Source organism: Ursus maritimus, unplaced genomic scaffold (genome assembly GCF_017311325.1).
Source record: "Ursus maritimus isolate PB19 unplaced genomic scaffold, ASM1731132v1 scaffold_3, whole genome shotgun sequence".
NCBI lineage: Eukaryota > Metazoa > Chordata > Mammalia > Carnivora > Ursidae > Ursus > Ursus maritimus.
The window spans coordinates 7,029,692-7,057,439 of record NW_024425563.1 but is presented as its reverse complement, the minus strand read 5'-3'; the positions used below and the strand labels follow the sequence as shown (position 1 = coordinate 7,057,439).

At 45.3% G+C, this 27,748-nt stretch overlaps 1 protein-coding gene across 1 annotated transcript; it reads left to right on the top strand.

Annotated features, from left to right (window-relative positions):
* Positions 1 to 27,748, top strand: ZNF398 (zinc finger protein 398). Its single transcript, XM_040643827.1, has 6 exons — positions 1 to 38; positions 3,040 to 3,435; positions 9,956 to 10,082; positions 10,635 to 10,748; positions 20,079 to 20,192; positions 21,489 to 27,748. Exons 1-6 carry the CDS (start codon positions 15 to 17, stop codon positions 22,640 to 22,642), a joined length of 1,929 nt encoding a protein of 642 aa, XP_040499761.1. The 5' UTR covers positions 1 to 14; the 3' UTR covers positions 22,643 to 27,748.

Below are 27,748 nucleotides of genomic sequence, written 5' to 3'. Positions count from 1 at the left end.
CACAGCGCAGGGCCATGGCTGAGGCGGCCCCGGCTCCGGTAAGGTCGGCCCGCGCGCCGAGCGCCGCGAGCCCGGGACGGTCTGGGCGCCTAGGGCTCTGCGCCGCGGACCCGAGGGAGCGGGGCAGGACGGGACGCCCGGCCTGTCAGGCGCCGGGCCCCGGAGCACGGGCGCTACCGGGGTCCCGCTGGCGGGGAGGGGCCTGAGGCGCCGGGTGAGACGCCCACGCCGAGCTCGGGTCTGGGAGGGCGCGCCCCCTCCCCCATCGCGAAGTCCCCGCGCCTTGGGTGCGAGGCCCAGGCTCCCCCTTCCCATTTGGACGTTTGTGGCGGAGAGCGCCTCTTCCGCTAATGAAAGAGGACTGAGTGAAGAGGGGCTCCTGCCGCTTGGTGTCATTCCCCCTACAGCCCGCCAGACTTCGGGCAGTACGCTAGGTTTGGGTTTTGCATCAGCCATTCTCGGCTCCGGGAGCCGTCCGCACAAAATCACCTTCGGTGCGTCCACCTGAGCCTCGCACAACCGCAGAGGCGGCGGGGACGGTAACAGCGAGGCGGGAGGAAGGACTGCGTGAGCGCAGGGATCCCCAGTGCCCAGTATCTGACAATGCCCGCTACGCAGGAGGCCCTCGGTCAGGGCTGCTGAATGACGGACTGGTGCGGGTTCCGAGGGTGGGATAAGCTTATATGTGTTTATTCATTCCGCCGGTGTTTACCGCAGACCCGCGGCGTGCCAAGCCCTCTCCCAGTTGCTATAGCTGCAGAGATGACCAAGAGAGTCCCTGCGCACAAGAGCCACGTAGGACGAACGGGGACGGGTCCAGTAACCTAGGATTGAAACATGCCTTGGTTTGTCAGCTAAGAAGCCTTTAGTCACCCCAAGGAGTGCCGTTTTATGGGTCAGGGCCAGAATGAGCAATTGAGGAGTGCCTGGAAAGTGAGAAGGGAAGGAAAAGAGAGAACAGTAGCAGTAGGGTGGGGAGTAGGGCAGAGGGGAATGCAGTCTCTGCCCTAAGACTTATTTTCCTTTTTCCGATATATATATTTTTTTAGTGTGGTAGAGATGATTATGTCTCTGTGCCAACCCTATCTAAGAAATATAGTGGAAACTACAAATTTAACTTTAAATTTTCTAGTAGTCACATTCAAAAAGTAACAAATCGATGAAATTAATTTTAGTATATTTTATTTAACCCAATGCATACACAATATTTCAGTATAATTTGTTATATAATGAATATTAATAATATAACCAATATTAAGAACTTAATGAAGTTTTACATTTTTCCCCATACTGCGTGTGCAAAATCTGGTATGTATTTTATACTTATGGCACATCCCAATCAAAATAACCACATTTCAAGTGCTCAGTAACCACATGTGGCTACCATATTGAGAAGTGCAGGTCTATCTTAGAAGATTCGGGAGAGATTGAAATACCATAAAGAGAAAAGAACAATATCTCTAAAAATGTGGAAGAAGTTGGCATTCACAGCCTAAGTGGAGAGATTAGTTTTAAATAGGATGAAACTTTTTCCTGTGGGAAGGGAGAAAGCATGGATTAAGCTACTGATGAGTCTGAAGTGGGAGGGGGTGTGGGGAAAAAAAGGAGAAAGTCAAAAGAGAGTTTCAGTCTCATTACTCTAATTTTCTTATCAGAGTAGGAGGCCATGTTGTCCCCTGAGATTGAGGTGGCCTGCAGTGGACAAGAGTCAGTGCTCCACACGTGCTCCCTGCACCAGCAGCACCAGCATCAAAATGCAGAATTGCAGTTTTCCTCCCAGACCTACTGAATCAAAGTCTGCATTTTAACAAGATCTCCAGATGATTCTTATGCACATTAGTTTGAGAAGCGCTGTACTAAAACTTTAAGGAGTGTGCTGGGGGTCTGTAGTGGCCACTTTATGGAATGGGAAGAGAAGCACGGAGGGCACCAGGCAGCATTGAATTCCTGCTTTGCTTAGAAACCATCGCTGTGTGGTGACACCAGTTTTCCCTGTTGTGTGACTTCCTTTAGTAGGGTTTCCCAGCTTGCTTACAGGAAGAGAGAAAGAACAATTAGATGGATTCAAAGCTGGAGCTGGTGAGGCAGAGAGACAGAAAGGGGTTGAAGGTGGTTGAAATGATCAACTGAGGAAGAAAACAAAGCCTGGAACAGGCTGGTAAGCCAGGAGCAGAAAACATGGTGAGGGGTTTAGTAGGATTGCAGAGCAAGTAGCAGGTGAGCTGGAGAGATGGGAGGTTGTGGCCAGGGAGGGCATTATCAGATTCATGGAGTTGGAAGGCTTTGTAGAGGTCATTCTGGTCCAACCTCCTATTTGTTGTCAGAATTTTTTTTTTAATACACTTTTGTTTCACAGCATTTTCAGTGATGAGGCAGCCTGTTATTTTCTTGGAGAGATCTAGTTTCAAAAATTATGTATATAGGCCAGAATTTGCCTGCCTGAAAATTCCATGTTCTAGTTTTGCCCTCTGGAGTATATGCAGTATAATATTAAGGCTGTTCTGCCTTCTGTTTTATAGCCATCAAATATTTGACAGTAGCCATCGTGTTTTCTCCGTGCTCAACATTCTCAGCTTTAATTTGCTATTACTGATTGGTATGGTTGTGGTTTGTGACAAGGTGGTGGACAGGGCCAAAGCGTATGTCAATAAAGTGTTTATCAGAGGGCAGTGAGTTCAGTGAAACCTGGAAAGATCTGGTGCACTTAGGCCTTTTCCAGAAATAGAGGGGACAGCAGCAACCTGAGCCTCTGGACAGTTGGCTCCAGGGCCCTAGCATCCCAGGGAATATGCCAAGTTAGTTCTTGATCCAGTCTCACTCATTCACTGTCTTAATTCATCTCTGAACCACCAAAGCAATTCTCTTGGCTTTGGATGCTGATGAGCTCCACAAAGATGAAGCTTAATGCGGGCAGTATGAAAACTCTAGTTAGAGTCATCTCAGCTGGTTAACCAGTTAAGCAGTCCTTCTTTTATTTTAGTTTGGGTTAGGGCTCCTTCCAACACTCAATGTCTTGTCTCATCTCTCCACTGCATATAGACTTCTGAATGGGACTCTGAATGCCTTACATCCCTGCAGCCCCTTCCTCTTCCCACGCCCCCAGCAGCAAACGAGGCGCACCTGCAGACTGCAGCCATCTCCCTGTGGACAGTGGTGGCAGCCGTGCAGGCTATAGAGAGAAAGGTGGAGGTCCACAGCCGGCGACTCCTACACCTAGAAGGACGGGCGGGGACAGCAGAGAAGAAGCTAGCCAGCTGTGAAAAGACAGTGGCTGATCTGGGGAACCAGCTGGAGGGCAAGTGGGCCGTGCTGGGGACCCTGCTGCAGGAGTACGGGCTGCTGCAGAGGCGGCTGGAGAACTTGGAGAACCTGCTGAGAAACAGGAACTTCTGGATCCTGCGCCTGCCCCCGGGCGTTAAAGGCGATATCCCAAAGGTAAGGCCCTCACTTCTAGATGGAGAGTGGTGCCACTAGTCCTTAGATGAGGAAGGGACAGTGTTCGCCAATCAGGCTAAAGGAAAGATGAAGATGTTTTTTATTTATCCATTTGGGAAGCATTTCATGTTCAATTTAGCAATGACTGAAGTGTCAAACTTAAGATTGGAAAACACTTTCCAGTTCAGAGTTGATACCTGGCAGGTAGATTTTTTTTTCCTCTTATGCTTTTTCCTGCCCTTTAACTCTGAGTCACTTTTTTCTTTGTTAACCTGCTTGCCTCCATCTTGGTGTGGAAACTAAATTAAGTATCATTTAAATCAGCCTGTTAAGTCTGTTGGTAGTTCTGGTGAAAAAGAGGAGGGCAAGGGAAGAGCTGTAGAATAAGTGGTTAACAGAAGGGTTTGGGGCTCTGTAGATCGAGGGTTGACATGATCCTGTCCTTCAGCATCCTTTATAGAAGTGTGCTGTGGTACTAGGGACCGGCCCTGCTGGAGGGAGTAGCCCGTAAACCGAAAGAAAATAAATATCGTTCTTAAGCTATGGAATACAGCCTTGAGGCAGCTAGTTTCCTGGAGCGCATACTGTTTGCTCCATATCTATATCCTGAAAGCACAACACTGAACAATTCATATAAGCTTCCCTGGAGCTTGAGTCTTAGTGGAGAAAGATAATATAAATGAACAAGAAAATAAATCCATTTAAGTGTGTAGATAAAAATAAAAGTGCTATTTGGTGATTTATTTTAGATGGGATTTCAGAGAAGCTATCATAAAGACGCTAATACTTAGGCTGAGACTGAATGACAGGAAGGACCCAGCTGTGAGAAGATCTGAGAAAGAGCTTTCTAGGCAGAGAGAATCCCCAGTGCAAAGTCCTGAAGACGCAAACACACGTGGAGCACTCAGGGCAGGGGAAAGGCCCATTAGCTGGTGTGCAGTGAAGAGATAGGCATATGCCTGGAGAAGTGGGTAGGGGTCAGGTCTTCAGGGCAGTGTTTTTCAGCCCTGACTTTTTACATTTTGGGGCATCACAGATAGGGATTCTGATTTAGTGGGTCCCGGATGGGGCCTAAACATTAATTTCTTTTTTTTTAAAAAAGATTTTATTTATTTATTTCAGAGTGTACACCAAAGCATGAGGTGGGGGGGGGCGGGACTGGGGGAGAAAAAGACTCCCTGCTGAGCAGGGAACCCAATGCAGGGCTTGATCCCGGGACTCTGGGATCATGGCCTGAGCTGAAGGCAGATGCTTAACCAACTGAGCCACCTAGGCCCCCCAGCATAAATCTTACCGCTCCATAGTGGAGTCTAATATGCAACTGGGGCTGTGAGTCACTGATATAGGGGTCTGGAGACCAAGGTAAGGAATTGGTTTTATTTGGGGCATAATGGAGAGAAATTGAGGGTTTTTTTTTTTTGTTTTTTTAAAGATTTTATTTATTTATTTATTTAACAGAGAGAGAGACAGCCAGCGAGAGAGGGAACACAGGCAGGGGGAGTGGGAGAGGAAGAAGCAGGCTCCCAGCAGAGGAATGTGAGGCTCGATCCCAGGACCCTGGGATCATGCCCTGAGCCGAAGGCAGATGCTTAACGACTGAACCACCCAGGCGCCCCGAAATTGAGGGTTTTAAGCAGAGGAGTTATATCTGGTTTATATTTTGAACGAATTGCTTTGGCTGCTCTGTGGAGGATGGGTCAAGGTTGTAACAGAAGCAGGGAGAAACAGTAGGCAGCTGTAACAGTGGGAGGGATGAGAGTAGCTTGGGTGAGGGTAGCAGTGGTGGAGACAGACAGTGGGCAGATTCAGGACGTTTGGTGGAATTGATGAGTAGGAGTCACTGATGGGAATTAGAGAGTCAGGAACGAAGAACAATGATCATTGTAAATTTACTGTATGATAACGCACTTAGAACTTGTTGTTCTAAGTGCTTTAGTTATTTTCATAAGAACCCTAGGGGCGCCTGGTGGCTCAGTTGGTTAAGTGTCTGCCTTCAGCTCAGGTCAGGAGGATTGAGCCCCACGTCAGGCTCCCTGCCCACAGGGAGCCTGCTTCTCCCTCACCTTCTGCCTGCCACTCCCCCTGCTTATGCTCGCTCTCTCTGTCAAATAAATAAAATCTTTAAAATAAACTTAAAAAAAAAAAAAAGAACCCTAACTTGCCCAAGATCATATAGTGAGGAAATACAAATAATAGAGTGATATCATAACCCAGTTGGCTCCAGAGCATATGCTCTTAACCCACCTTAGGTTTACTGACCCTTGGGCTTCTGGCTTGAAGAACCGGATGGATGGTGGTGGCATTTACTGGGATGGGGAATGTGTTGAGGAGTGGGAAGGAATGAGGACTTCTCTTTTGGCGGTATTAGGTTTGGGATGCCCGTGACACATTCAGGAGAGATGTTAAGTGGTCTCCACGGCTCAAAGATGAGAAATATTTGGCAGTCACTGGTGCACAGCTCATATTGTAAGTCATGAGACTGGAAGTGATTGCCTCAGAGAAAGTGGAGAAGCCAGAGAAAGTCCAAGGACCATGCTCCCGGAGCAGGCAGAGCCAGCAAAAGAGGCTGCAAAGGAGTGGCCAGAGAAGTGGGAACAAGAGGGGGCACTATGTGGGGTCACAGGACAAGGACAAAAGGCATTCAAGGAGAGAGCTGTTGTTTGGGTTGCATGTTACAGAGAGGTCTAGAAAGATGAGGACAGAATATGATTTAGCAATACAGATCTAGCCAGTGACTTTGCCAAGAGTTCTCTTGGCCCCATGCATGTGTATGGGGGGCGGGGTGTGTAGAAATCTGCAAGGGGGCGGGTTGAAGAGTGAGTGGGAAGAGTGAGTGTGAAGAGAGAATGATGACTGACGCCTCTGTCCAGGTTTGCACGGAGGGACATCAGTCCGCATCTGACAGAGAACCTTCCCCAGTGTGTTTCACTTGTGTCTGCAGCCTCTCCCGGAGTTCTGTGGGATAATTTAGACTTAGTATTTGCCATAAGATTAGCAGAAAAGGTAAGTTAAAGTGTGTATCCATTGTCTTATCTGGATAAATGGATAACATTTAAACTCTTGGGGCACCTGAGTGGCGCATGACTCGGTTTTGGCTCAGGTCATGATCTCAGGGTTGTGAGATGGAGCCCCATGTCAGGGTCCATGCTCAGTGGGGCGTCCGCTTGGGATTCTCCCTCTCCCTCTGCCCCTCCCCCCCAAATAAATGAAATATTTTTAAAAAATATAAACTCTCCATCTTAAATTCCAAAATCATATATAAAATAACGTGATTTTTCTTAAAGATTTCTTCATGAAATTAGAATATACTGAAGATTTATAAGCTTTAAATATGGGAAGTAAAATTTGTATCTTTGCTTTGTTGAAAATGCTCTTATTCTGTCCTTACTTTTGAGGACCAAGTTCAGAATAATTTTCCCACAGTTTTCTTCTTGGTTTCGGTTTTTTAAATTGTGGTAAAATAGAGGCTCCTGGGTGGCTCAGTTGGTTAAGCATCTGAGTTTGGCTGAGGTCATGATCTCAAGGTCCTGAGATCGAGCCCCACATTGGGCTCCCTGCTCAGTGGGGAGTCTGCTTCTCCCTCTCCCTCTGTCTCCCCCCCACTGCTCCTGCTCTCTCTCTCACAAATAAATAAATAAAATCTTTTTTAAAAAATCGTGGTAAAGTAAATGCAACATCAAACGTACCATTTTAGCCACGTTTAATGTAGTTTAGTGGCATGAAGTACATTCACATGACTGTGCGACCATCAGCACCGGCCATCTCTAGAACTTGCCAAACTGAAACTCTGTCCCCATTAAACACTAACCCCAGCCCTCCTGCCCCAGCCCCTGGCACCCACCCTTCTACTTTCTGTCTCTGTGAATTTGACTATTCTGGGGACCTCTTATAAGTGAAATCATACACAATTTGTCCTTTTGTGACTGGTTTATTTCACTCAGCGTAACACCTTCCAGGTTCACCCAGGTTATAGAGTGTCAGCATTTCCTTTTTAAGGCTAAATAATATTCCGTTTCTCTCAGAATTTTAAATGCATTGGTCCTTTGTCTCATAACATCAAATGCCATTGATGAAAACCTTAGTGCCAGATCAATTCCAAATTAATATCTCGGTATTCCAAATAAATACCAAATCCATTTGTAAGAAATCTATTTTCTTCTCCCTAAAAGTTTTCATCTTCCATTTGTTCTTGTTTTTCTAAAATTTGTTGAGGTTGTGTCTGGATTTAGGTCTTTTAATATTTGTGTCAGGCACTTGGTATGATCTTTCAGCCAGAAAATGGGTGTCTTTCCAGCTCTGGGAACTTTTCTTCCATAATTCTATTTTTATAATATTTCATCCCCATTTCTCCTGTTCTTTTTGGAAAGCTGGATTATCATCTTTGTCTCTAACTTTCCCTTCTTGTTATTCACCTTTTTAGAGTTCCCTGACCTTTCTTTCCAGCCTTTCTCATTTTTAAACAATTTAATTTTCAAGAATATTTATTTCTGGACTGTGAGAGACTATGGACTCTGGGCAACAAACGGGGTTTTAGATGGGAGGGGAGTAGGGGGATGGGCTAGCCCTGTGATGGCTATTAAGGAGGGCATGTATCGCATGGAGCACTGGGTGGTCTATGCAGACAATCATGGAACACTACATCAAAAACTAATGATGTACTGTATGGTGACTAACATAACAAAATAAAAAAAAAAAGAATATTTTATTTCTAGCTTCTTTTTTTGAAGCAGCCTGAATTTTTTTAAATGGATGCAATATCTGAATTTCCCTGGAAATATGTATTAGAGGTTTGGTTGATTTGTTAGTTCATTGTTTGTGGTTTTTTTTCCTTCTAGGATAGTTTGTAATGTTTGTTCATCCTGGTGCTGTAATTTTTTTTTAATATTGAGTAATGCTAGGTTATATATTCATAAGTGAAGGATTTGACTGATTAATAGATTAATCATAGGAAGCTGGCCTGTTTTCTCTGCCACCATGTGAGTCTGTTTAAAAGGGTTTGGGTTTTTTTTTAAGATTTTATTTATTTATTAGAGAGATAGAGTACGTGCACGAGCACACACATGGAGGGGGGCAGAGGGAGAGGGAGGAGCAGATTCCCCATGAGCAGGGAGCCTGATGTGGGACTCCATCCCAGGACCCTGGGATCATGACCTGAGCCGAAGGCAGACGCTTAACCGACTGAGCCACCCAGGCACCGCCATGTGAGTCTTTAGCCAAGAGATCTTTCCTTTACAGGAGAGAGCTGTCTCCACTGATGCTAGATGTGGGTGGGCTTCACTTTGAGGTGCTGTGGCAAGGAGCAAATAAGGAGTGTAGGGACCACCCAGAGACTAGGAGTAAGGCAGTGCTGTGTTGTCAACACCCACGCTGGGACTGCATGCTGTCTCCAGGGAGGCTGTTCCATTTCTTTAGAGGTGATGTCTGCGGTGTCAGCTTTGGGGTCAGCGCTGCTGCTCGGTCGCTCTACCAGGGCTGCTGAGATAGCAGTGGGGGGATCCCTGCTATTCCAAAGACAAACCTTCAAACTGCAGTCTATAATCCCCTTAATTCCTACTCCGTGTCTCTGCCAGCTTTGAGCTTGGAATTCTCTGGATTCCTCAGCTGTAGTCCCTCCTGTGCGTGGTCACAGAGCTGCAGCTTCCTCACGCACCGTAAGCCCCAGCACATGGCCGTCCTCTGTGTCTCAGTGAGAAGCTCATCAAAAACTCTGGTCCAGGGATGGCTTCTCCCCATTCTTGGCACTGCTTTAGATTTAGTCCCTGCTGATCTTACTTACTGTCATTTCAGTAGAACTCTAGGAGGGAAGGGAAATACATATGTGGTTAGTTCATAGTCTTGAACCAGAAGCCCATCCTGATCCTTTATTTTTATCATTATTTTATCATGTGTGTTTCTCTTGTAACATATCACAAATCTCTTGTGTAGTGATGTTAGATGAAAGTATGCTATTGAGTATCTATACTTGTCCCCATCCTGGCTTTAGATGCTGAGCAAAGTGTAAAATGAGGAATTATAGTTTGGGGTAAAAGAAATTCCACAAATGAAGCAGTTGGAAAATATAAGCCAGTTGCCTCATAGTATTGTATAGACTCATCCCAGCCCCATTATAGCTCAGTACACAAAAGTTCTGGCCCATGGCTTTAATTTGAATATAACCATATGCTTATTTGGGACAGAAACCGTTTTTTTATAATCTTGATGATTAGGATAAGCCTTGTACTTAGTGGACATTCAGAATATGTTGTGTGAATTAAATACTGCTTTGCGTTTGTGCCTATCTCTATGAGGGACAGTTTACAAGTAATATCCTCTAACCTCCCAAAACTTGGAGCCCTGAAGTTTATTACCTTTCTCCTTGAAAATGTCTTCAACTCCTGGAGGTTGGATCTGTGCCTTCAGTTTTTCCTGTATCTTTCCAGCAACTCACACAGCTTTTTGTGACAAGTGGGCTCTCGGTAAGATTTCATGCATGACTGAATTGCAGCAGGAGGGACTAACCCCAGCGTGATTATAATTTCAGGTGCCTGTGACATTTGATGATATCTCCATCTACTTTTCCACTCCGGAGTGGGAAAAATTGGAAGAATGGCAAAAGGAACTTTACAAGAACATCATGAAGGGCAACTACGAGTCTCTCATCTCCATGGGTGAGGCCAAGCTGTCACCTTTTGAATGAGGCGACCGCAGCTCCAACGGGGCTTCGAACAGTCCCTTGTCCTCCAGCAGTCCTCATTTTCACTCTCCTCACACACTTCACATTCTGGTCGCGAGCCAAAGATTTCCAGTTTGCCCTTGCTTAATGGGAAATCGTAATCTCTTCTTCTGCCAATTTGCAGGACGGAGAATGCAGCTAAGGGTTCTGGCTGTGCCAGCGGGGTGGTTTCCATGGGTGTCCTTCACTTTGAAAGGGCCTTGTTCTGCACCTTGAGGCACGCTGTCCCTGTCCCTCGGTGAAGGTAGCAGGCAGGCAGTGCTAACGTGGCACGCGTGCCTTTCCCACACGTTCCCTCTCTTCTTACATGCTTTCCAAAGAGACAGCATCTGTACAAGAGGTGAATGGATGGGGCCAATGATAAAAATTCTGAAAGAAATCCCCTGGGACTGTGGACCTCAAAGCCTACAGCTCAGCCTTAATGGCAATTCATTGTCATCCTCATTGATCTCTTGGTCATCCCCCCTTTCCCTTCTTCCTCTCCTAGATTATGCCATGAATCAACCTGATGTCTTATCTCAGATTCAGCCAGAAGGAGAACATAATACAGAGGAGCAGACAGGACCAGAGGAAAGTGAGATTCCCACAGACCCCAGCGAAGGTAAGTAGCAGAAGAGATTATCCACTCCTTATCTCCCTTTCCTGGTCGGAGACAGCGGCTCAGAACCGAGTAAGCAGGGATTGGGGCTTCCAGAGCCTCTCCATGCTAAAGCAGCTAGACCGTGAATGGATCTTCAGGCATTTAAATAGGAGAGAGCACTTAGAGATTGCTGGTCCTTTGCCTTCTTCCATCAGTACCATGCCTCTGACGGCTGTTAATGGTATTCCATGACAAAGTTCTGAGAATTATTTAGTAAAATAAATATGTCCTTAGATGGCAGGGGAAGCAGTTATGCTCATATGAAGGGAAGTGGCTTCAGTGAATGTACACCCAGCTGTTCAGAAATGCTGGGGGCGGGCTGGGAGTCTGCACTGAACCAGCGGAGCCCGAGGATGTCCACCGGGGCCAAGCGGACTTTGCCTGGTTTGGGAGCCAGCCAGCATTAGTGAACTCTCCCTAGTTTATTTGGTTGGTAGCTACTTGATACTGTGTGGGAAAAACTGCTCACCCAAGTCCAGTTGTATTATTTCTCTCAAGTCCCACCTCTGCTCTCAGAAAAAGCTCATCATTTTGTTCTTTGCTGGATAGAAAGCTCACAGAAAGTTCACCCTTCAGACATCTCTATCAGATGAACTTTTCCTACAGCCTACTCCCCTCTCCCATATGCTTTTTTTCCTAACATTTTATTACAAAAATTTCCAGAGAGAAAAGTTGAAATAATTTTACAGTGAATACCTAGATACCTACTACCTAGAGTCTACCACTAATAATTTACTCTACTTCGATAGCCCATATTTATCCATCTCTGCGTCCCTATCAATCCATACTATTTTCAATGTATTTCCAAATCAATAAAGACATTAATACATTTCCCCTATAAATAGTTCAGTATGAATATCATTAACCTAGAGTTTGATATTTTTTTCTTTTGAGGCAAATTTTACATACAATTAACTACATACAGTTTACATACAATTTACTTAACATTCTCTGACTTTTGAGGAATGCATGTTATCTGTCACACACATTTTTTTTTTAAGATTTTTAAAATTTATTTATTTGACAGAGAGAGAGAGCAAGCATAAGCAGGGGGAGCAGCAAGGGAGAGGGAGAAGCAGGCTCCCCGCAAAGCAGGGAGCCTGACTTGGGGCTTGATCCCAGGACCCCGGGATCATGACCTGAGCCAAAGGCAGATGCTTAACTGACTGAGCCACCCAGGCGCCCCCATACATATTATTAAGAATATGGCTCAGTCAGTTAAGTGTCTGCCTTTGGCTCCGGTCATGATCCCAGGGTCCTGGAATCGAGCCCCATGTCGGGCTCCCTGCTCAGCAGGGAGGGAGCCTGCTTCTGTCTCTCCCTCTGCCTGCTGTTCCCCCTGCTTGTGCTCTCTCTTTCTCTAATGAATAAATAAAATTAAAAAAAAAAAAAAAAGGAATGTGTGGGTGATTGTATTAAGCAATGTAACAGGTGAACTTGATTAACTTTATATCATGGATATAAACAGTAAATCTAAAATCATATCAGAAAGATGGGTGACTTGATTACAGTAATTATTGGAAATTACTCCTTAGTTTACATTATTAGTTATCTGACATAGTTTTCAGCTAGTATAAATTAGTGTGTCATTCACTTTTGGGGACACATGGCAGAGATGTAAGTAACTTGGTTTTGTAATGATATATGAAAGTTTCATTTAGCTGCCATCTTGTCAGTTCATTTTTACCATGGTTTTTGAGACTCCATTTGTGGGTGGTCAACCAAATATGTTAATACATGTTCACATAAAATTAAAACAAGCAGTGTAGGCATTGAATTTCTTTAATGCTTTGGTTTGATTCTGTGTAGTTTTAGCTTACGTTGCTGATTATCGACCTAGATATTTACTAGAACTTGAGTATAGGATTCAGATGATTTGGACTGATCAATATATAGCATTTTTTAAATTTTATTTATTTATTTATTTATTTGAGAGAGAGAGTAGGGGGAGGAGCAGAGGAAGAGGGACAAGCAGACTGCGCTGAGCAAGGAGCCCGCTGTAGGGCTCAATCCCATGACTCCAAGATCATGATCTAAGCCAAAATCGAGAGTCAGATACCTAACTCAATGAGCCACCCAGGCATGCGTATTTTTTTTTTAAGATTTATTTATTTATTTGAGAGAGCATGTGTGAGTGGGGGACAGGGGTAGAAGGAGAGAGAAAATCTCAAGCAGACTCCCTACTGAGTGTGGAGCCCGACACAGGGCTTGATCTCATGACCCTGAAATCATGACCTGAGCCAAAATCAAGAGTTGATCACTTAACAGACTGTGCTACCCAGGCGCCTCAGTACTTGTTGCCTTTAAAAATATACTCCAGGAGGGGCGCCTGGGTAGCGCAGTCGTTAAGCATCTGCCTTCGGCTCAGGGCGTGATCCCGGCGTTCTGGGATCGAGTCCCACATCAGGCTCCTCCGCTGGGAGCCTCCTTCTTCCTCTCCCGCTCCCCTGCTGTGTTCCCTCTCTCGTTGGCTGTCTCTCTGTCACAAAAATAAATAAAATCTTTAAAAAATATATATATATACTCCAGGAGCACCTGGGTGGCTCAGTTGGTTAAGTGTCTGACTTTGGCTTAGGTTATGAACTCGGGGTCCAGGGATCAAAACCCAAGTTTGGCTCTGCACTCAGCAGAGAGCCTGCTTCTCCCTCTTCCTCTGCCCCTCCCCCCACTCGTGCGCGTGCGCGCGCGCGTTCTCTCTCTTAAATAGAATCTTAAGAAAATATATACACACACACACACACACATACACACACACACAGAGACATGCTCTAGGCTGTGCTGGGGGTCCCCAAGGCCACCCCCAGGTTCTGTCCTTCAGTAGGAGGACACACAGGATTCAGCATAAAGTCTTGCTTGGGGTTAAGGTTTATTACAGCAAAAGGATACAGAGCAAAACCAGCGAAGATAAAAGGCGCACAAGGCAAAGTCTGGAGGGAATGAGGGGCAACCTTCCAGAGTCCTCTTGCTGTAAAGTCTCACAGGACACATGCTGTTCCTCCAGCAATGAGTTGTGACAACATGTGCAGAGTGTTGCCTCCCAGAGAAGCTCATTAGAGACTCAGCATCCAGGGGTTTCGCTGTGAGCTGGTCACGTAGGCATCCTCTGCCTCACACATACCAAAATTCTAGACTCCTGGAAGGAAGACAGACGTTCAGCATTCACTACACTGCACAAACGGTTTAGGCCTGGTGAGGCACTCCTAACATCGAGGAGAAGATTTCTGTCAGCATAGGGATGTAAACCTTGCTGGCTGGCCCTTCTGACAGCAGGCAGTCTCAGGCTGCCTCTCAGATTTTCTTTCTCCTAATACACGCAAAAAAAATCCCGATTCCTTTCACTAGAGAATAGTAGTAAACTGTCTGCTTATTAGGGTTCGTAACAGATTGTTCCACACAAATACTAGGCAGAGGTACTAATTCTAGGCCACTTTAGTGATATAACTAATAAAATATCTTTTTGATAGATTATTCTTCATTTAGAGTTGTTTTTTAATTAAGTAATCTCTATACCCAAAGTTTTTTTTTTTTTTTTTTGCTTTTCAGCAAGCAGCTTCTCTTCTCTAAAATAACATCATAGTTTTAAAAATCAATTTTCACATACAGTGTAATTTGTTGTTAGTCCAGTGTGTTTATATTGGAATATTGATGTACTTTTAGAAACCTCAATTTTCTAAAATACATTTGGATTTTGTCCATATTTCTTAAAACATAAAGCCCATAATTTATTATTGTATTTCATTTTGGAGCTTTAGAAGAGCTACGCATTATAATTAAATATATAGGTAGAATGGGTAGAATGGATATGAGGATAGTAATGGTACCATGTGACACCCCTTCCTTTTTATGTCCAAATATCTTGGAATTAATTTTACATTCTGTCTCTATGCCCATCATCTGAATCCAATGAAGGGAAAGAAAAATTATCATATCTCCCTAGGGAATAGTTATTGATGCCTAGTATCTTGGATAAAATTGCATACAATTAGTGGAGAATAGTAGTGAATGGGAGAACACAGAAAAATATAATCTTGAGATTTTCTGCCGTTCTTTGACTGTATCACTAGGGCCAAGAGCAGACCAGCTGTGTGTGTGTGGCCATTATATGGTCACTAATAGTTTGAATATTGAACTACCAAGTTTTTAGAATTCTTTGGAGAAAAACTTGACCCAGGAATTCAAATGGAATAATTACTGGAAGTCCATTATCTTTGCCTTTCTTTTGGTTCAGAAGCCATGAACTCACGCCAAGACTGTAGAATGACCTAGAAGTAAAGCGAATTCATTTCTAAATCTTGCAGTTGTGGGGAGACTTCATGGTCATTGTTGCGGGTACATCGCCATGTTCCCCTGTCTACACCTGTTCACTCTAGTCCAGTGAGGCCATCTTTTCCTAAACAAAATCAGTGATTAAGGCACTTCCCAATATGATAATCCTTTTATTTTAGTTTATCCTGGTTGAGAACAAGAATCATCCTGGCAGTGATAAAACTTAGAGGTTTAACTTACTACACAATACTTAACACATTCACCTGGCAAGTTTTAGTCCCACACCGGTTTCCGAGAAAGTTTCAAAAGAAAGTTTTTGTATTTTTACCAATGGTTGTTTCATGTGTCAAGTATTGTTTGTTGTCTGCTTAATCTCAGCACCATTTTAACTCGGTTTATACCTTTGTACATATTCCAGAACCTCAGGGTTCCAGCTTCTTTTCAGACAGCATGGGTCCTTACCTGTTTAAAACACACACACACACACACACACACAATCAGATTTCCTCATAGTTAAAATGACATTCAACCAGTGTAGACATTGAATTTTCATATTTTCTTGTAATCAGTTTTTCTAATTTTTTTAATGATTTTTATTTATGGGGTGCCTGGGTGGCACAGCGGTTAAGCGTCTGCCTTTGGCTCAGGGCGTGATCCCGGCGTTATGGGATCGAGCCCCACATCAGGCTCTTCTGCTATGAGCCTGCTTCTTCCTCTCCCACTCCCCCTGCTTGTGTTCCCTCTCTCGCTGGCTGTCTCTATCTCTGTCAAATAAATAAATAAAATCTTTAAAAAAAAAAATGATTTTTATTTATTTTAGAGAGCACGAGCAGAATAAGGGGCAAAGGGAGAGAATCTCAAGCAGACTCCCTGCTGAGCCCAGAGCCCTATGCAAGGCTTGATCTCATGATCCTGAGGTCATGACCTGAGCCAGAATCAAGAGTCGGAAGCTCAACTGACTGAGCCACCCAGGCACCCCTCAGCTTTTCTAACTTCCTCTCAAACCTAGAACCTTGGCATTTTTCCGTTTCCTTCTACCTGATTAGTATTCAGTTTTTCTCTATTCTCTGGCTTTCTCCAAAGCCTGCTGCTGGCATGAGCCCATGATTTTACTTTCATTCCGGGTTTCTGTAAGTATCCACTATTGGGGCTCCTCAGGCCTGTGAGGGCTGTGCTGTGTGAGCTGTTGTGGTGGCCTGGCCGGCAGTTGCCAAATACTGTCACCATGCAGGTGTCTGTGTCAGGCCATCACAGTGTTCAGGGTCTTCTCCTTCATTTCACTTTCAAAAGGTCCTCAGACTCTACTGCCACTACTCCCACCAAATGATAGCAGACACTACAGTATGCTGTGCATTCTATGACAATAGTGCCAAGCCCCATTTATTTAATCAAATCGATATTTCGTTAGTTGTACTGATCTAGTTAAATGACCAGAGGAACTTTTAGCATCATTATTCAACAGGAAGGGTTAGCCTCCTGGGATTTCCCAAGTTCAGTGAAGATATACTTACCCAGTGGGTTCTAATAGCAACAGCCATTTACATTTCTGGAGAACTGGGTTGCTTTTTTACCCTTCCATAGCTTTTATGGTTGGCTCCTGACTAATGTAACAAAAGATTGGAAAGAATCCAAATACCCATCAATAGGGCACTCTCGAATAAACAGTGGTACTGCTACATGGTACAGCTATAAAAAAGAATGAGAAAGATCTCTGTGTACTGCTATACACAGATGCCCAGAATGTATTTTCAAGTAAGATACTGGGGTACAGAACAGTTTGGATAGTATGCCATATAAAGGGGGGAAAATGAAGATGTATATATATTTGCTTATATTTTTACAAAGAAACAACGGAAAAATAAAACAAAAACCAGTAAGAGTGATTACCTATACAAGAAGAGGTAGATTTGGGGTAGAAGCTAGTCCTCTCTGAATGTATCTTGTTTTATAGTTTTGATTTTGGAACCTTATAAATATTTTACATAATTTAAAAAACAAAAATTTAAAAAAATCAGGCACAGGCTGAAATAATTACTGTATGATAGGTGTGTAACATAAATACATAGAATAGATTTCTTTCAAATGACTAAACATAATATTTTAACTATATATCCCTAGAGGGATATATCCTGAAGACTAAAAGAATCACAAGATAATCTTTTTTTTTTTTTTTAGATTTTATTTATTTATTTATTTATTTATTTATTTATTTGACAGAGATAGAGACAGCCAGCGAGAGAGGGAACACAAGCAGGGGGAGTGGGAGAGGAAGAAGCAGACTCATAGTGGAAGAGCCTGATGTGGGGCTCGATCCCAGAACGCCGGGATCACGCCCTGAGCCGAAGGCAGATGCTTAACCACTGTGCCACCCAGGCGCCCCTCACAAGATAATCTTAAATTGAGTTCATATTTTTGTTTATAATATTGGTATTATTTTGACACAAGTATTCAGATAAAGCGAAAGATTATGTTAATGTCATCAAGAACCAAAATTTTCAGGGTAAGGGAGAAAAGACACAAGTATAAAATCAAAGGATTTAATTAAAACCCTGTAATCTTAAATATGAATCATAAATATTAACATAAACTCTTGACACTTTTTCTAGAAGATACGTATTTTAATAGCTCTGTCCATGGAGAGGAGCTAGAAGCAACAACAACCTATGAGCAGTTCGCGTCCTTATCATCCAGATTGCAGTCTCTGAATTCCATTTCTCAGATCAGTGATTGTGTGCATGAAGCAGGAAATGTACAGGATGAACCTAGATAATCTGTCACACCAGAAATGAAGGGAACTAGATGTTTGATGATGTGAAAAGACAGAGCTGCTCTGAAGGGACTCCTGTTGGCCAAAGAAGGGACAATCTGAGCAATGGACTAAAACTTACCAGATAACATTCTATGAGTACATAATGATAAACCAAAAAAAAAAGAAAAAAAGAAAAAAAAGGTCAAAACCATGTGATTGACATTGGGAGGTTTCTAGAGCACTAACTCATTCAGAAAATTGATGAAGAGGGGGCGCCTGGGTGGCGCAGCCGTTAAGCGTCTGCCTTCGGCTCAGGGCGTGATCCCGGCGTTCTGGGATCGAGCCCCACATCAGGCTCCTCCGCTAAGAGCCTGCTTCTTCCTCTCCCACTCCCCCTGCCTGTGTTCCCTCTCGCTGGCTGTCTCTCTCTGTCGAATAAATAAAAATCAAATCTTTAAAAAAACAAAAAAAGAAAATTGATGAAGAGAAGCAATTATGCATTTTAAAAGTCTCATGGTTTTGATGAATAGAAAGTTCATCCTCTGGGTATCTGCGAAAAGATCCTCTTCCTTAAACCCAGTCTGTCCCCTCCTGCTTTTCTCTTTATATATAAGGACGTGTGTGGGTATAAAATCTGGGAGAAAAGAAAGATAAGGTTGGACTATGTTTAATACATTTCATCCTGTAGTTTAAAGTAGGGAGTTGGAAAAGCAGTCTGCTGTGCGGGCCAAAACCTGTATCTTCCCAGTCTCGCCGCACAACCTGCCAGTCTTTTGGGCCTCAGCCTTGTCCAACCTCATATTTCTGCTTTGGGCACACCTTTAGATTTCAGTGGTCTTTGATTTAAAAGGCTTTGGGCAAAACAGTGAGTTCTGACTATTTGCTACACATAAAACCAGAACCTGCCTATAAGGCTTTTTTGAGAAATAATATAGTTTGAGTTTCTCTCCGCACCTTGTCAGCTTGCCAGCTTGTCCTTTTAGGCCAAAAAAGGCTATATAGGCCTTGGCTGGAATAGCACACGCAGCTGTTTCTGTACTGACCAAATGAGCCATGTTATGTGCAAAGCCTTTACAGGCTGTTCTTTTTTCTTTCCAAAAGACCCCCCCATCCAGGCCTGAGGGACTCACAAAGACTATTCTCCCCTCTCCCTGGGGGTTCAGGAAACAATGAGCTGTATCATTTAATAGGCAGAAGTAATATGATCTGTTAGAATCCAGAATTGGGAACCTGAAAATTATGTTTCTAAGGAGTCAGATCTGTGTTTAAATGGACCTGACTTTGTAATTCTGGGAATGTCTTTGTTTTTTAATTAACATCTAAGAAAAACTTTTTTGGTCAGTCTTGGCTTCTTCTGCTTTTTTCCTGCTACATTTTATTTTATTTTATTTTTTAAAGATTTTATTTATTTATTTGAGAGAGATTGAAAGTGAGAGAGATCACAGAGGGGGAAGGAGAAGCAGGCTCCCTGGCTGAGCAGGGAGCCTGACGCAAGGCCCGATCCCTGGACCCTGGGATCACAACCTGAGCTGAAGGCAGACACTTAACTGACTGAGCCAGCCAGGCGCCCCTTCTTGTTATATTTTAAAGCAAACTTTTTTTTTTTTAAAGATTTTATTTATTTATTTGACAGAGAGAGAGACAGCCAGTGAGAGACGGAACACAAGCAGGGGGAGTGGGAGAGGAAGAAGCAGGCTCCCGGTGGAGGAGCCTGATGTGGGGCTCGATCCCAGAACGCCGGGATCATGCCCTGAGCTGAAGGCAAACGCTTAACGACTGAGCCACCCAGGCACCCCTAAAGCAAACTTTTGATAATACAGCATTTCACCATAAATACTTCCTTACTGGCAATGTATTTGACCTCTGGGGGCCCTCTCTACCGAAATGGAGAAAATAGTCCCTGCTTCATTATTTCATTAAAAAAAGCTGTGAGAGCAAATGAAAACATTTTGGAAGTGCGAGTACTAACAAAATGGAAAGCACTGCTGACTAATTCTAGGTGCGTGTCAGGGTGTCCTCTCCAAAATGAAAACTACGATTTGTCTTAAAATGAAAACAGTCACTCAAGTTGAGTATATCATGTAAAAACACGTGAATTTGGCTTCATTTTGAACTGGTTCTCCAGCTGTTGTATGCTTTCTTTTAAAGGCTGGTTCAGTTTTGGTTTTGTAATTAGAGATAAATATTTGGGCAAGACTGTGTTCAACAAGTCCACATGATCATTTTCACTTTCCGAGTCGAACCCTGAAAGCCATTCTCTTTTTCCCCCCAAATAGAGCCTGGCATTTCAACATCAGATATTCTGTCTTGGATCAAACAAGAGGAAGAGCCCCAGGTGGGGGCCCCACAGGAGACCAAGGAGAGTGACATGCACAAGGGCGCCTATGCTGGTGAGTGAGGAATCCCCACCCAGCCTCCGCTTAGGGCAAGACCAACTGAGGAAGCCGCAGACAGGAGGGGGTTGTGGAGGCAAGGAAGTGGAAGAAGAATGGGAAAGGGGAGAAAAGACAGGCTCAAGTAAGTGAAAGATGAAAATGAGATCAGACCAAGATAAATTTTAAGTGAGAAAACACACTCTTTTAAGTATAAAGACAAAGTAGATTTGTTAGAAGAAGAAAAATAAGTGCACACAGAGGGACCAAAGGCTTGAGAACGGGGAAAGACCGAAGAACACTTGAGGCTTGTGTCGAAAAGGATAGAACAAAAATGGGAAGAGACTGGCCTTAGCGACAAGAGTATCCTTGGAGAGGCACAAATGTGGACGACGAGCTCTCCCTCAGGACAAACTGATGGCAGGAGCAGCAAATAGCTTCTTTCCAAGATCCTGAGCGCCATCTGTATTTTGCCATCTGAATTGTAGAAGAGAATCTCAAGGCCAGAAGGAACCCAGTCATTTATATGACTTAATGCAGCCTATTTTTAAATATCTTCTATTCCCCATGTTCTTTTAGACTCTAGGAAACAGAAATAAAAAATAACCGTTTCTGCTCCTTGGGATATTTATATCGGGCACACACACATCAGTACTGGGCGTGCCTACTGTTAAGTCTCCAGGGTGAGTGGGACGGATAACTTCTATAAAAGAAATGAGGAGTTTGGAGAACATACGTCAGTTTTAGTTTGGGTGTCTAGATAAGGCCCACAGCAGGCTGTGAAGCCAGAATTGGGCCTTCTAAGATTGGTGTGATAAGGTCGGGGATACTTTGGGAAGATGGGAGGAGAGGGATGCACGCTACAAAAGGGAGGGCAGAATGAGCAGAGATGCAGAGGCAGAAACATGGGCTTGATTTTCAGGGAAAGTAAGGAGAGCTAACAGTCATGAAGGATTTATCTGGCAAACTGAAGAGAAGTAGGAGCAGGTGAATGAATAATTTTAGGCCTCGTCACAAAAGGCAGCGGACTCAAAGTCCGGGAGCAGAGGAGAGACCTAATGAAAGGAGCGCTGGTAAGGTGGCTGCCGGGGTTTCTCCTTTTCGGAGCAGGGGGCATTGAAGAGGGCCCGCGGTGAGCTCTCTGATGATTTGCCGCAGGGACTCTACATGCCTTGATGATTATCTCAGACCTCCACCGAGCTTCCTATCTGAGCCAATTAAGAGCTCGGAGCACTCGGCTAGAGCTGGGTGGGATTACCGGGAGTTACCACGAGACAGCTGTTGACAGGTGTGACTCTGAGTCCTTTCTTTCAGATGAAGAGCTCGTCATCAAAGCCGAAAGCCTTGCCAGAGCCTCCTTGTGCCCAGAGGTCCCAGTGGCCTTCTCTTCTCCACCACCACCAGCAAAGGATACTTTTTCAGATGTAGCTTTCAAAAGCCAGCCGTCGGCATCCATGGCGCCTTTTGGACGTCCAGCCACTGACCTGGCCGAAGCCTCTGAGGGCCAAGTGACTTTTACTCAGTTGGGTAGCTACCCCCTGCCACCTCCAGCTGGGGAGCAGGTATTCTCCTGCCACCACTGTGGCAAGAGCCTCAGCCAAGACATGTTGCTGACTCACCAGTGCAGCCACACAGGTGAGCACCCCTTATCCTGTGCCCAGTGCCCTAAGCACTTTCCCCAGCAGGCTGACCTCAGCAGCAGCTCCCAGCCCCACGCTAGCGAGACGCCCCCCACCTGCCCACACTGCGCCAGAACTTTCACGCACCCGTCGAGACTCACCTACCACCTTCGGGTCCACAACAGCACCGAGCGCCCCTTCCCCTGTCCCGATTGCCCCAAGCGCTTCGCCGACCAGGCGCGACTCACCAGCCACCGGCGCGCTCACGCCAGCGAGAGGCCGTTCCGCTGCGCGCAGTGCGGCAGGAGCTTCAGCCTGAAGATCAGCCTCCTGCTGCACCAGCGGGGCCACGCGCAGGAGCGGCCTTTCTCCTGCCCCCAGTGCGGCATTGACTTCAACGGCCACTCGGCCCTGATTCGCCACCAGATGATCCACACGGGCGAGCGCCCGTACCCGTGCACTGACTGCAGTAAGAGCTTCATGCGCAAGGAGCACCTGCTGAACCACCGGCGGCTGCACACGGGCGAGCGGCCGTTCAGCTGCGCGCACTGCGGCAAGAGCTTCATCCGCAAGCACCACCTCATGAAGCACCAGCGCATCCACACGGGCGAGCGGCCCTACCCCTGCGCCTACTGCGGCCGCAGCTTCCGCTACAAGCAGACGCTCAAGGACCACCTGCGCTCGGGCCACAGTGGAGGCTGCGGGGGCGACAGTGACCCGTCCGGACAGCCGCCCGAACCCCCGGGGCCCCTCCTCCCTGGGCTCGAGACCTCCGGCCTAGCCGTTAACACCGAAGGTCTAGAGGCCAGCCAGTGGTATGGGGAAGGGAGCGGAGGGGGAGTTTTGTAAACCTCGCTCCTTTCATGGTTATCTGTGCTCACCGGTTATCTGTGCCCGCGAGCCCCTCCACCCCCTGCAGTAATCGCTATGTGGCCCGTCGAGGAATTTGGGATCTTAGACACTTGACGAGAGACATGCTGGAATTTTGGAACTTCACAACATCACAAGAACACCACATTTTGAAACCCAGAAAGACCTGGAAGGGAGCCCAGCATCCCGATCTTTACAAAAGTATTACCTAAACAGAAGTTATATAAGAACGTTGCAGAGGTTGGAAAGCAAGATTTGACCCCTGTTAATCCATCACAGGGTGATATGTAAATTGATAATGATTGTGGCTCTAGGTAGAGACAGGTGCATGGGAAGAGCCTCCAGAATCCGAAGCCCATCTTGAGGCATGAGGATGTTTAATGGAACCTTATTAATTCCCTGATGGTAAGATGGTTGTTAGAGGAGAGTGCTGGAGCCTCAGGCCACGGTACTGCTTCTCCCTGATAGGAGCTAGTCTGCTCATGTGCTCATGTGCTGCCTCTCCCGAAATGATAACTCAAGACTGCCTCCCTAGGTTTCCTAGATTAATTCTTCTAACACATTTTGTTTAATATTGGGGGGCAAGAAGTCTGACTTTTGAAGTTTCTTAAGGAGAACAGTTCTTTGAATAGTTTGATTTGCAGAATTCAGGCTCTTACTGGCATTTAAACTGCCAGGAACATTTGCCGAGGTCCTGGTTAAAAAAGTGGGAGCAGTGTTCTCAGCGCTAGCTTTAAAATCTAGAGAGCCCAGCGAAATTAGCCCAGAACAGCCTAAAATTTGTGCCTGAACCATGTTTCTTATAAGGAGTCATTTACGTCAAATTTTTCCGTATTTCCAAGCTAATAAGCTGATTTTTCTGTTCTTGGTGTCTCATATTCTTGACAGTTCTCAGCAGAAAAGATCACAGCACTTTCCGGAAGCGTTATGAGCTTCACAAAGTGCCAGTGGAGCTCAGCTTTCATTTCCTCCGTAGTGAGACGATGTGCTATAATGCAGCTTTCTGGGGCCATCACAGTGTGTGTGCACCCCTTCTGACTCTCCCTGTTGGCATCGGGCAGATTGAGGAACTCTGTAGATCCCTGAGCGCTAAGCACCACATACAGACAAGGACAGCCTCTTGCTGCTTGGTCTGCTCTTAGGGACCTTGGCTACCATGTGTTCTTTTTTGGGGACATTCAGTCAGAGGAGAGCTTCTGAGTGTGGTCCTACTCCTCAGCAGCTTTGCAGTTGGGCATAAGTCCCTTTCCCTTTAGAGACTGCAAATTTTCATCTGCAAAATGAGCCTGGTGAAAGGAAAAAAGTGAACCTCTAGAAATTAAGCAAAAAACAGAAAAAAAAAATAAAACTTGTGACACATTTCTTCTGCCAAAATTCTCTATCTCTGGCTTCTATCCAGGCAAAGCCAAATAAGACCCCTAAATCAGAGCAGAGACATTCTTGTTGAAACTTGACTGAACTCGATTTGTTTTACTCTTGCTGCGAGCCTGAGGTGGGAGACAGAGATTGCCCTAAGTCTTGGGCAGTAAAGCTGTTTATTCCTATACTCTGTTTCCCCTGAATCTTTTCAAGATGCCTGGAAACAAGGTCTGCAAGTAGTTAGAACACTTTCTTGATGAAATGATAAGGGAGAGACCCATTTTTTCCTTATCACCCAGCCCAAGCTTCACCCAGCCTAGCTCTGCCTAAACACACTAGGAAAAGTGTTAGCCTTCGCTCCTGGGAAGGCTCTGTCTGAACGCGCTGCTCTTTAGAATGAGTGCATTTATGAGACATCGACTCCGTGACATGCACAATACCGGGGGTCACAGGAGACCTAAGAAATGGGTGTGAGACCTAGTCTGCTGCCATAATTTATAGTCTGAAGGCCATGAAAAAACCCAGTATAGAGCAAACCAAGACAACTGATGAACAGAACCCTGGCATATTGGAATTGAGAGCTTTCTAGCTAGAATCTGGACCCATACCATGCGTAAATGTGGGGGTTCTGGGGCTCCCAAAGCCAAGGTTTTGGCTTCACTGCTGACCCACTAGGAATTTGGTGTGAGACCCAGCTCTGGTTTGCACCTTGGTCTCCTAATTAAAAGAGAGAAGAATTAAAATACTATCTTCAGGTGGTGAGCTCCCTTTTCTGGAGGCATTTAAACATTTGCCAGGGTGTGCTTGAAAGGGATTCCTACATTAGGTGTGATGTTGGTCTAGATAACATCAGAAATTCTTTTTTACTCAAAGATTTAATGAGGACATGGAGCTTGTTAATGAAAGAGACCTGTAGGTTAAAATGCTGCAGATAGATCCCACAGTCCTTTCTGCAAGGAACTGCAGCCAGCAGGGACCCAAACTTTGGCAGGGTGTGAACACGGTTCAAATATCAATGAGGCAGAGCCATGACGCTGAGTGAAAGGGAATGGGCAGGGCCAGGCCAGAATGATGGAAGTAGGTGTTCTCCTAATCCTCAGCCCCATGCACACCAGGGGTTTTCAACTGTGCATTCTGGTCTCCTCTCCCAGCACCCATCCTCTACCAGGTAGAACTCCAGGCCAGCTCTAGAGTTTGTTTGCTTAAGATTCAAGAGCAGATACATAAAATGTGCTCGGTGGAAAAGTTAAGTCCAACGGGAAGGTTTCAGTGTGTGGAGAAACTTGGTCCATCAAGGGCTCCTGAGAGAACCCCTGCGTTTAACTGCAGTTGAAGTACTTGAGGGTTGGTTGTCAGGACAAGACAGGCAGGAAAGAGGAGAACCCAGAAATGCGCTCTTCATCAGTCTGCCCCCTGCGCTAAGAAGTCTGTCACACACAAATAGGCCTGTCTCCTCAGAGTAGGTCCAGAGGTGGACTATGACCAGATTCACTCTTTGCTTACCGTGTTTCATTGTCACCGTTAGATGAGCCTCTGTTTCAGCCACAGTTGTGAAAATAAATGGAAGTTGATTGCTTGCCTAGAAAGTGAGAGAAGTTTCTGATCCTTTTTGCTGGATATTCGATATTGGAAACACCATAGCTGGGCTCTGGCTAGAGCAGTGCTTCACATAACTTTCTCATCGTTAATAATCAGGACGGCAAAGTTCCCGGTGGGGGGACTCTACTGGGCTTCTTTTTGGAGCATTTTGGAGAGACTTGGGTAACCATGCCTACGTCAACCAGGATCAGACCCTATGGCTTACTGGAGAATAACACGTTCACTGTCTCCGTTCCTTTATTCGTTCCAAATGGGATGGAAAATTCTGCTCACATTTTCTCTGAGGAGAATCAGAAGGACCCCAGTCCTTCTCCCCCCCATCCCCCCATATCACAGCTTCTTAGACAACGAAAAGCTATCTGAGGGCTATTCAGTAGCAATGAGTAAAAGCCAGTCTTTCCCCAAATGGCTCACAGATGAGGAACTCCTATCATCAGATTTCTCTGTGTGTTTGGTGGATACCTCGACCCTGTTCTGTTCACTCTACAAAGGAAGCACTCACTCCTCATAGGGTCCATATACAAGACATTCTTAAACTAGGGAAGTGTCAGGCTCTTCGCAGCAAAAGGACCTCAAGTGAGGTCACACCGGCAGGCAGTGGAGGAGGAGGAGGGTGGGGGAGCGCACAGAACCTTAACTTAAGGACACACGTGGGTGAGCACAGCGTAATGGGCCTAGACTCTGAGTCAGACCTGTATTCGGGTCCTGGCATCATCATAAGTAACATATGTTACTTCACCATCAGGAGCCTAGTTTCCTTATCTGTAAAGCAGTGAGAACGAGATCCGTATCTCCGAGGGAAAGGAAGCCAGTGTGAAGTCCTTAGCACAGAGCCTGACACAGAAAGCGCCACTATGACAACTATCGCGAAAGGTGTCCAGGCCCGACCAGAGAGACGGTCAAATCCAGGCTGCTCTACGGAAGCACACGATTGCTGGATGTCTCAGCGTTTTGCCTGCCATCTTTTGCTTCCATTTAATCTGTTCTTGTGCCCTATCTTTTCTACCTCCTGGCTCCCACAAGTTTCTGTGTACCATGACACCATGCGGCTCTGATTCTTTTGTTGTTCTTCAGATTCTAAAGCAGGGGTTCTGGCCCAGCTCCTCTTCTTACACCAGGTCACACAAGCTTCCAGCCAACCCTTGGATTGGCTGCCCTTGGGTTACAGGCTCTTCTTGGGTTAGACAGCTGTAGTGAGGAGGAAGGGGCCTGTGTTCCCAACATCAGGGTCCGCGGGCCCGTAGATTCACTTGGGAATGGCAAATGTGGCCCAGATTGCACTTCTAGTACTATTAGGCTAGGCGAGAATCTCAGTGTCCCCACTTGTGACAGGATTCCTTCAAAGACTTCTACTTCATTAGGACTGTTATAGACCAGAGCTTATTGTCCTTAGCATAAAGGACCTGGAAGGTACTATTTATATATCTTGCAAAAGGAGCAATCTCTCACTTTCTGGGGTGTTACTCCTCCCTTTACGACCCTTCTCCAGTTTCTTTTTAAACTGTAACTCTGGCCATAATCATATACACATCCACAATGACTTTTGTCAGCTTGGTCAAGTTGCCTCTTCTAAAAAGTATTTCACCCCGAGGACCAATCAACCACTAAGGAAGGCAGATCAGTACAGGCCAGTCAGAGAAGCCTCAAAAGCAGTGTGCTGCCATGCTCTCAAACATTGCCAGGTACATTTAAAATATTTGATGAAATCTCACTGAGCTATGTGGCTTTGTGTTTATCAGCAAAGTCAGTATTTACTGTAAAATCTTGAAACCGGTCCAGAAAGTAAGCTACCCAAGAACAGAGGCCACGTCTTGTTTTGTATCCCTCATGGGCCCTGTGCTGGCAGAGACGTGGGTGCTCAGTGCACGACTGCACGGTGGGAAGACCACCTGAACTGGATTCTGGTCCCAGCTGAACATTGTCTACCTACTCGATATGGAGAAAGGCACTCGATTCGTGTAGATTTCATTTTCCTAATTCAGATAGATACACGATGGTGATTTAAAGTCCCTTCCAGCTCTAAAATCATGGAATTTAAGATTTTACATCTGGGTCTGGTTTCTCCCCACATTCTGCCCTATTGAGAGATTGCTTTGACACACCTTGAATAAACACCTTGGAGAGGTA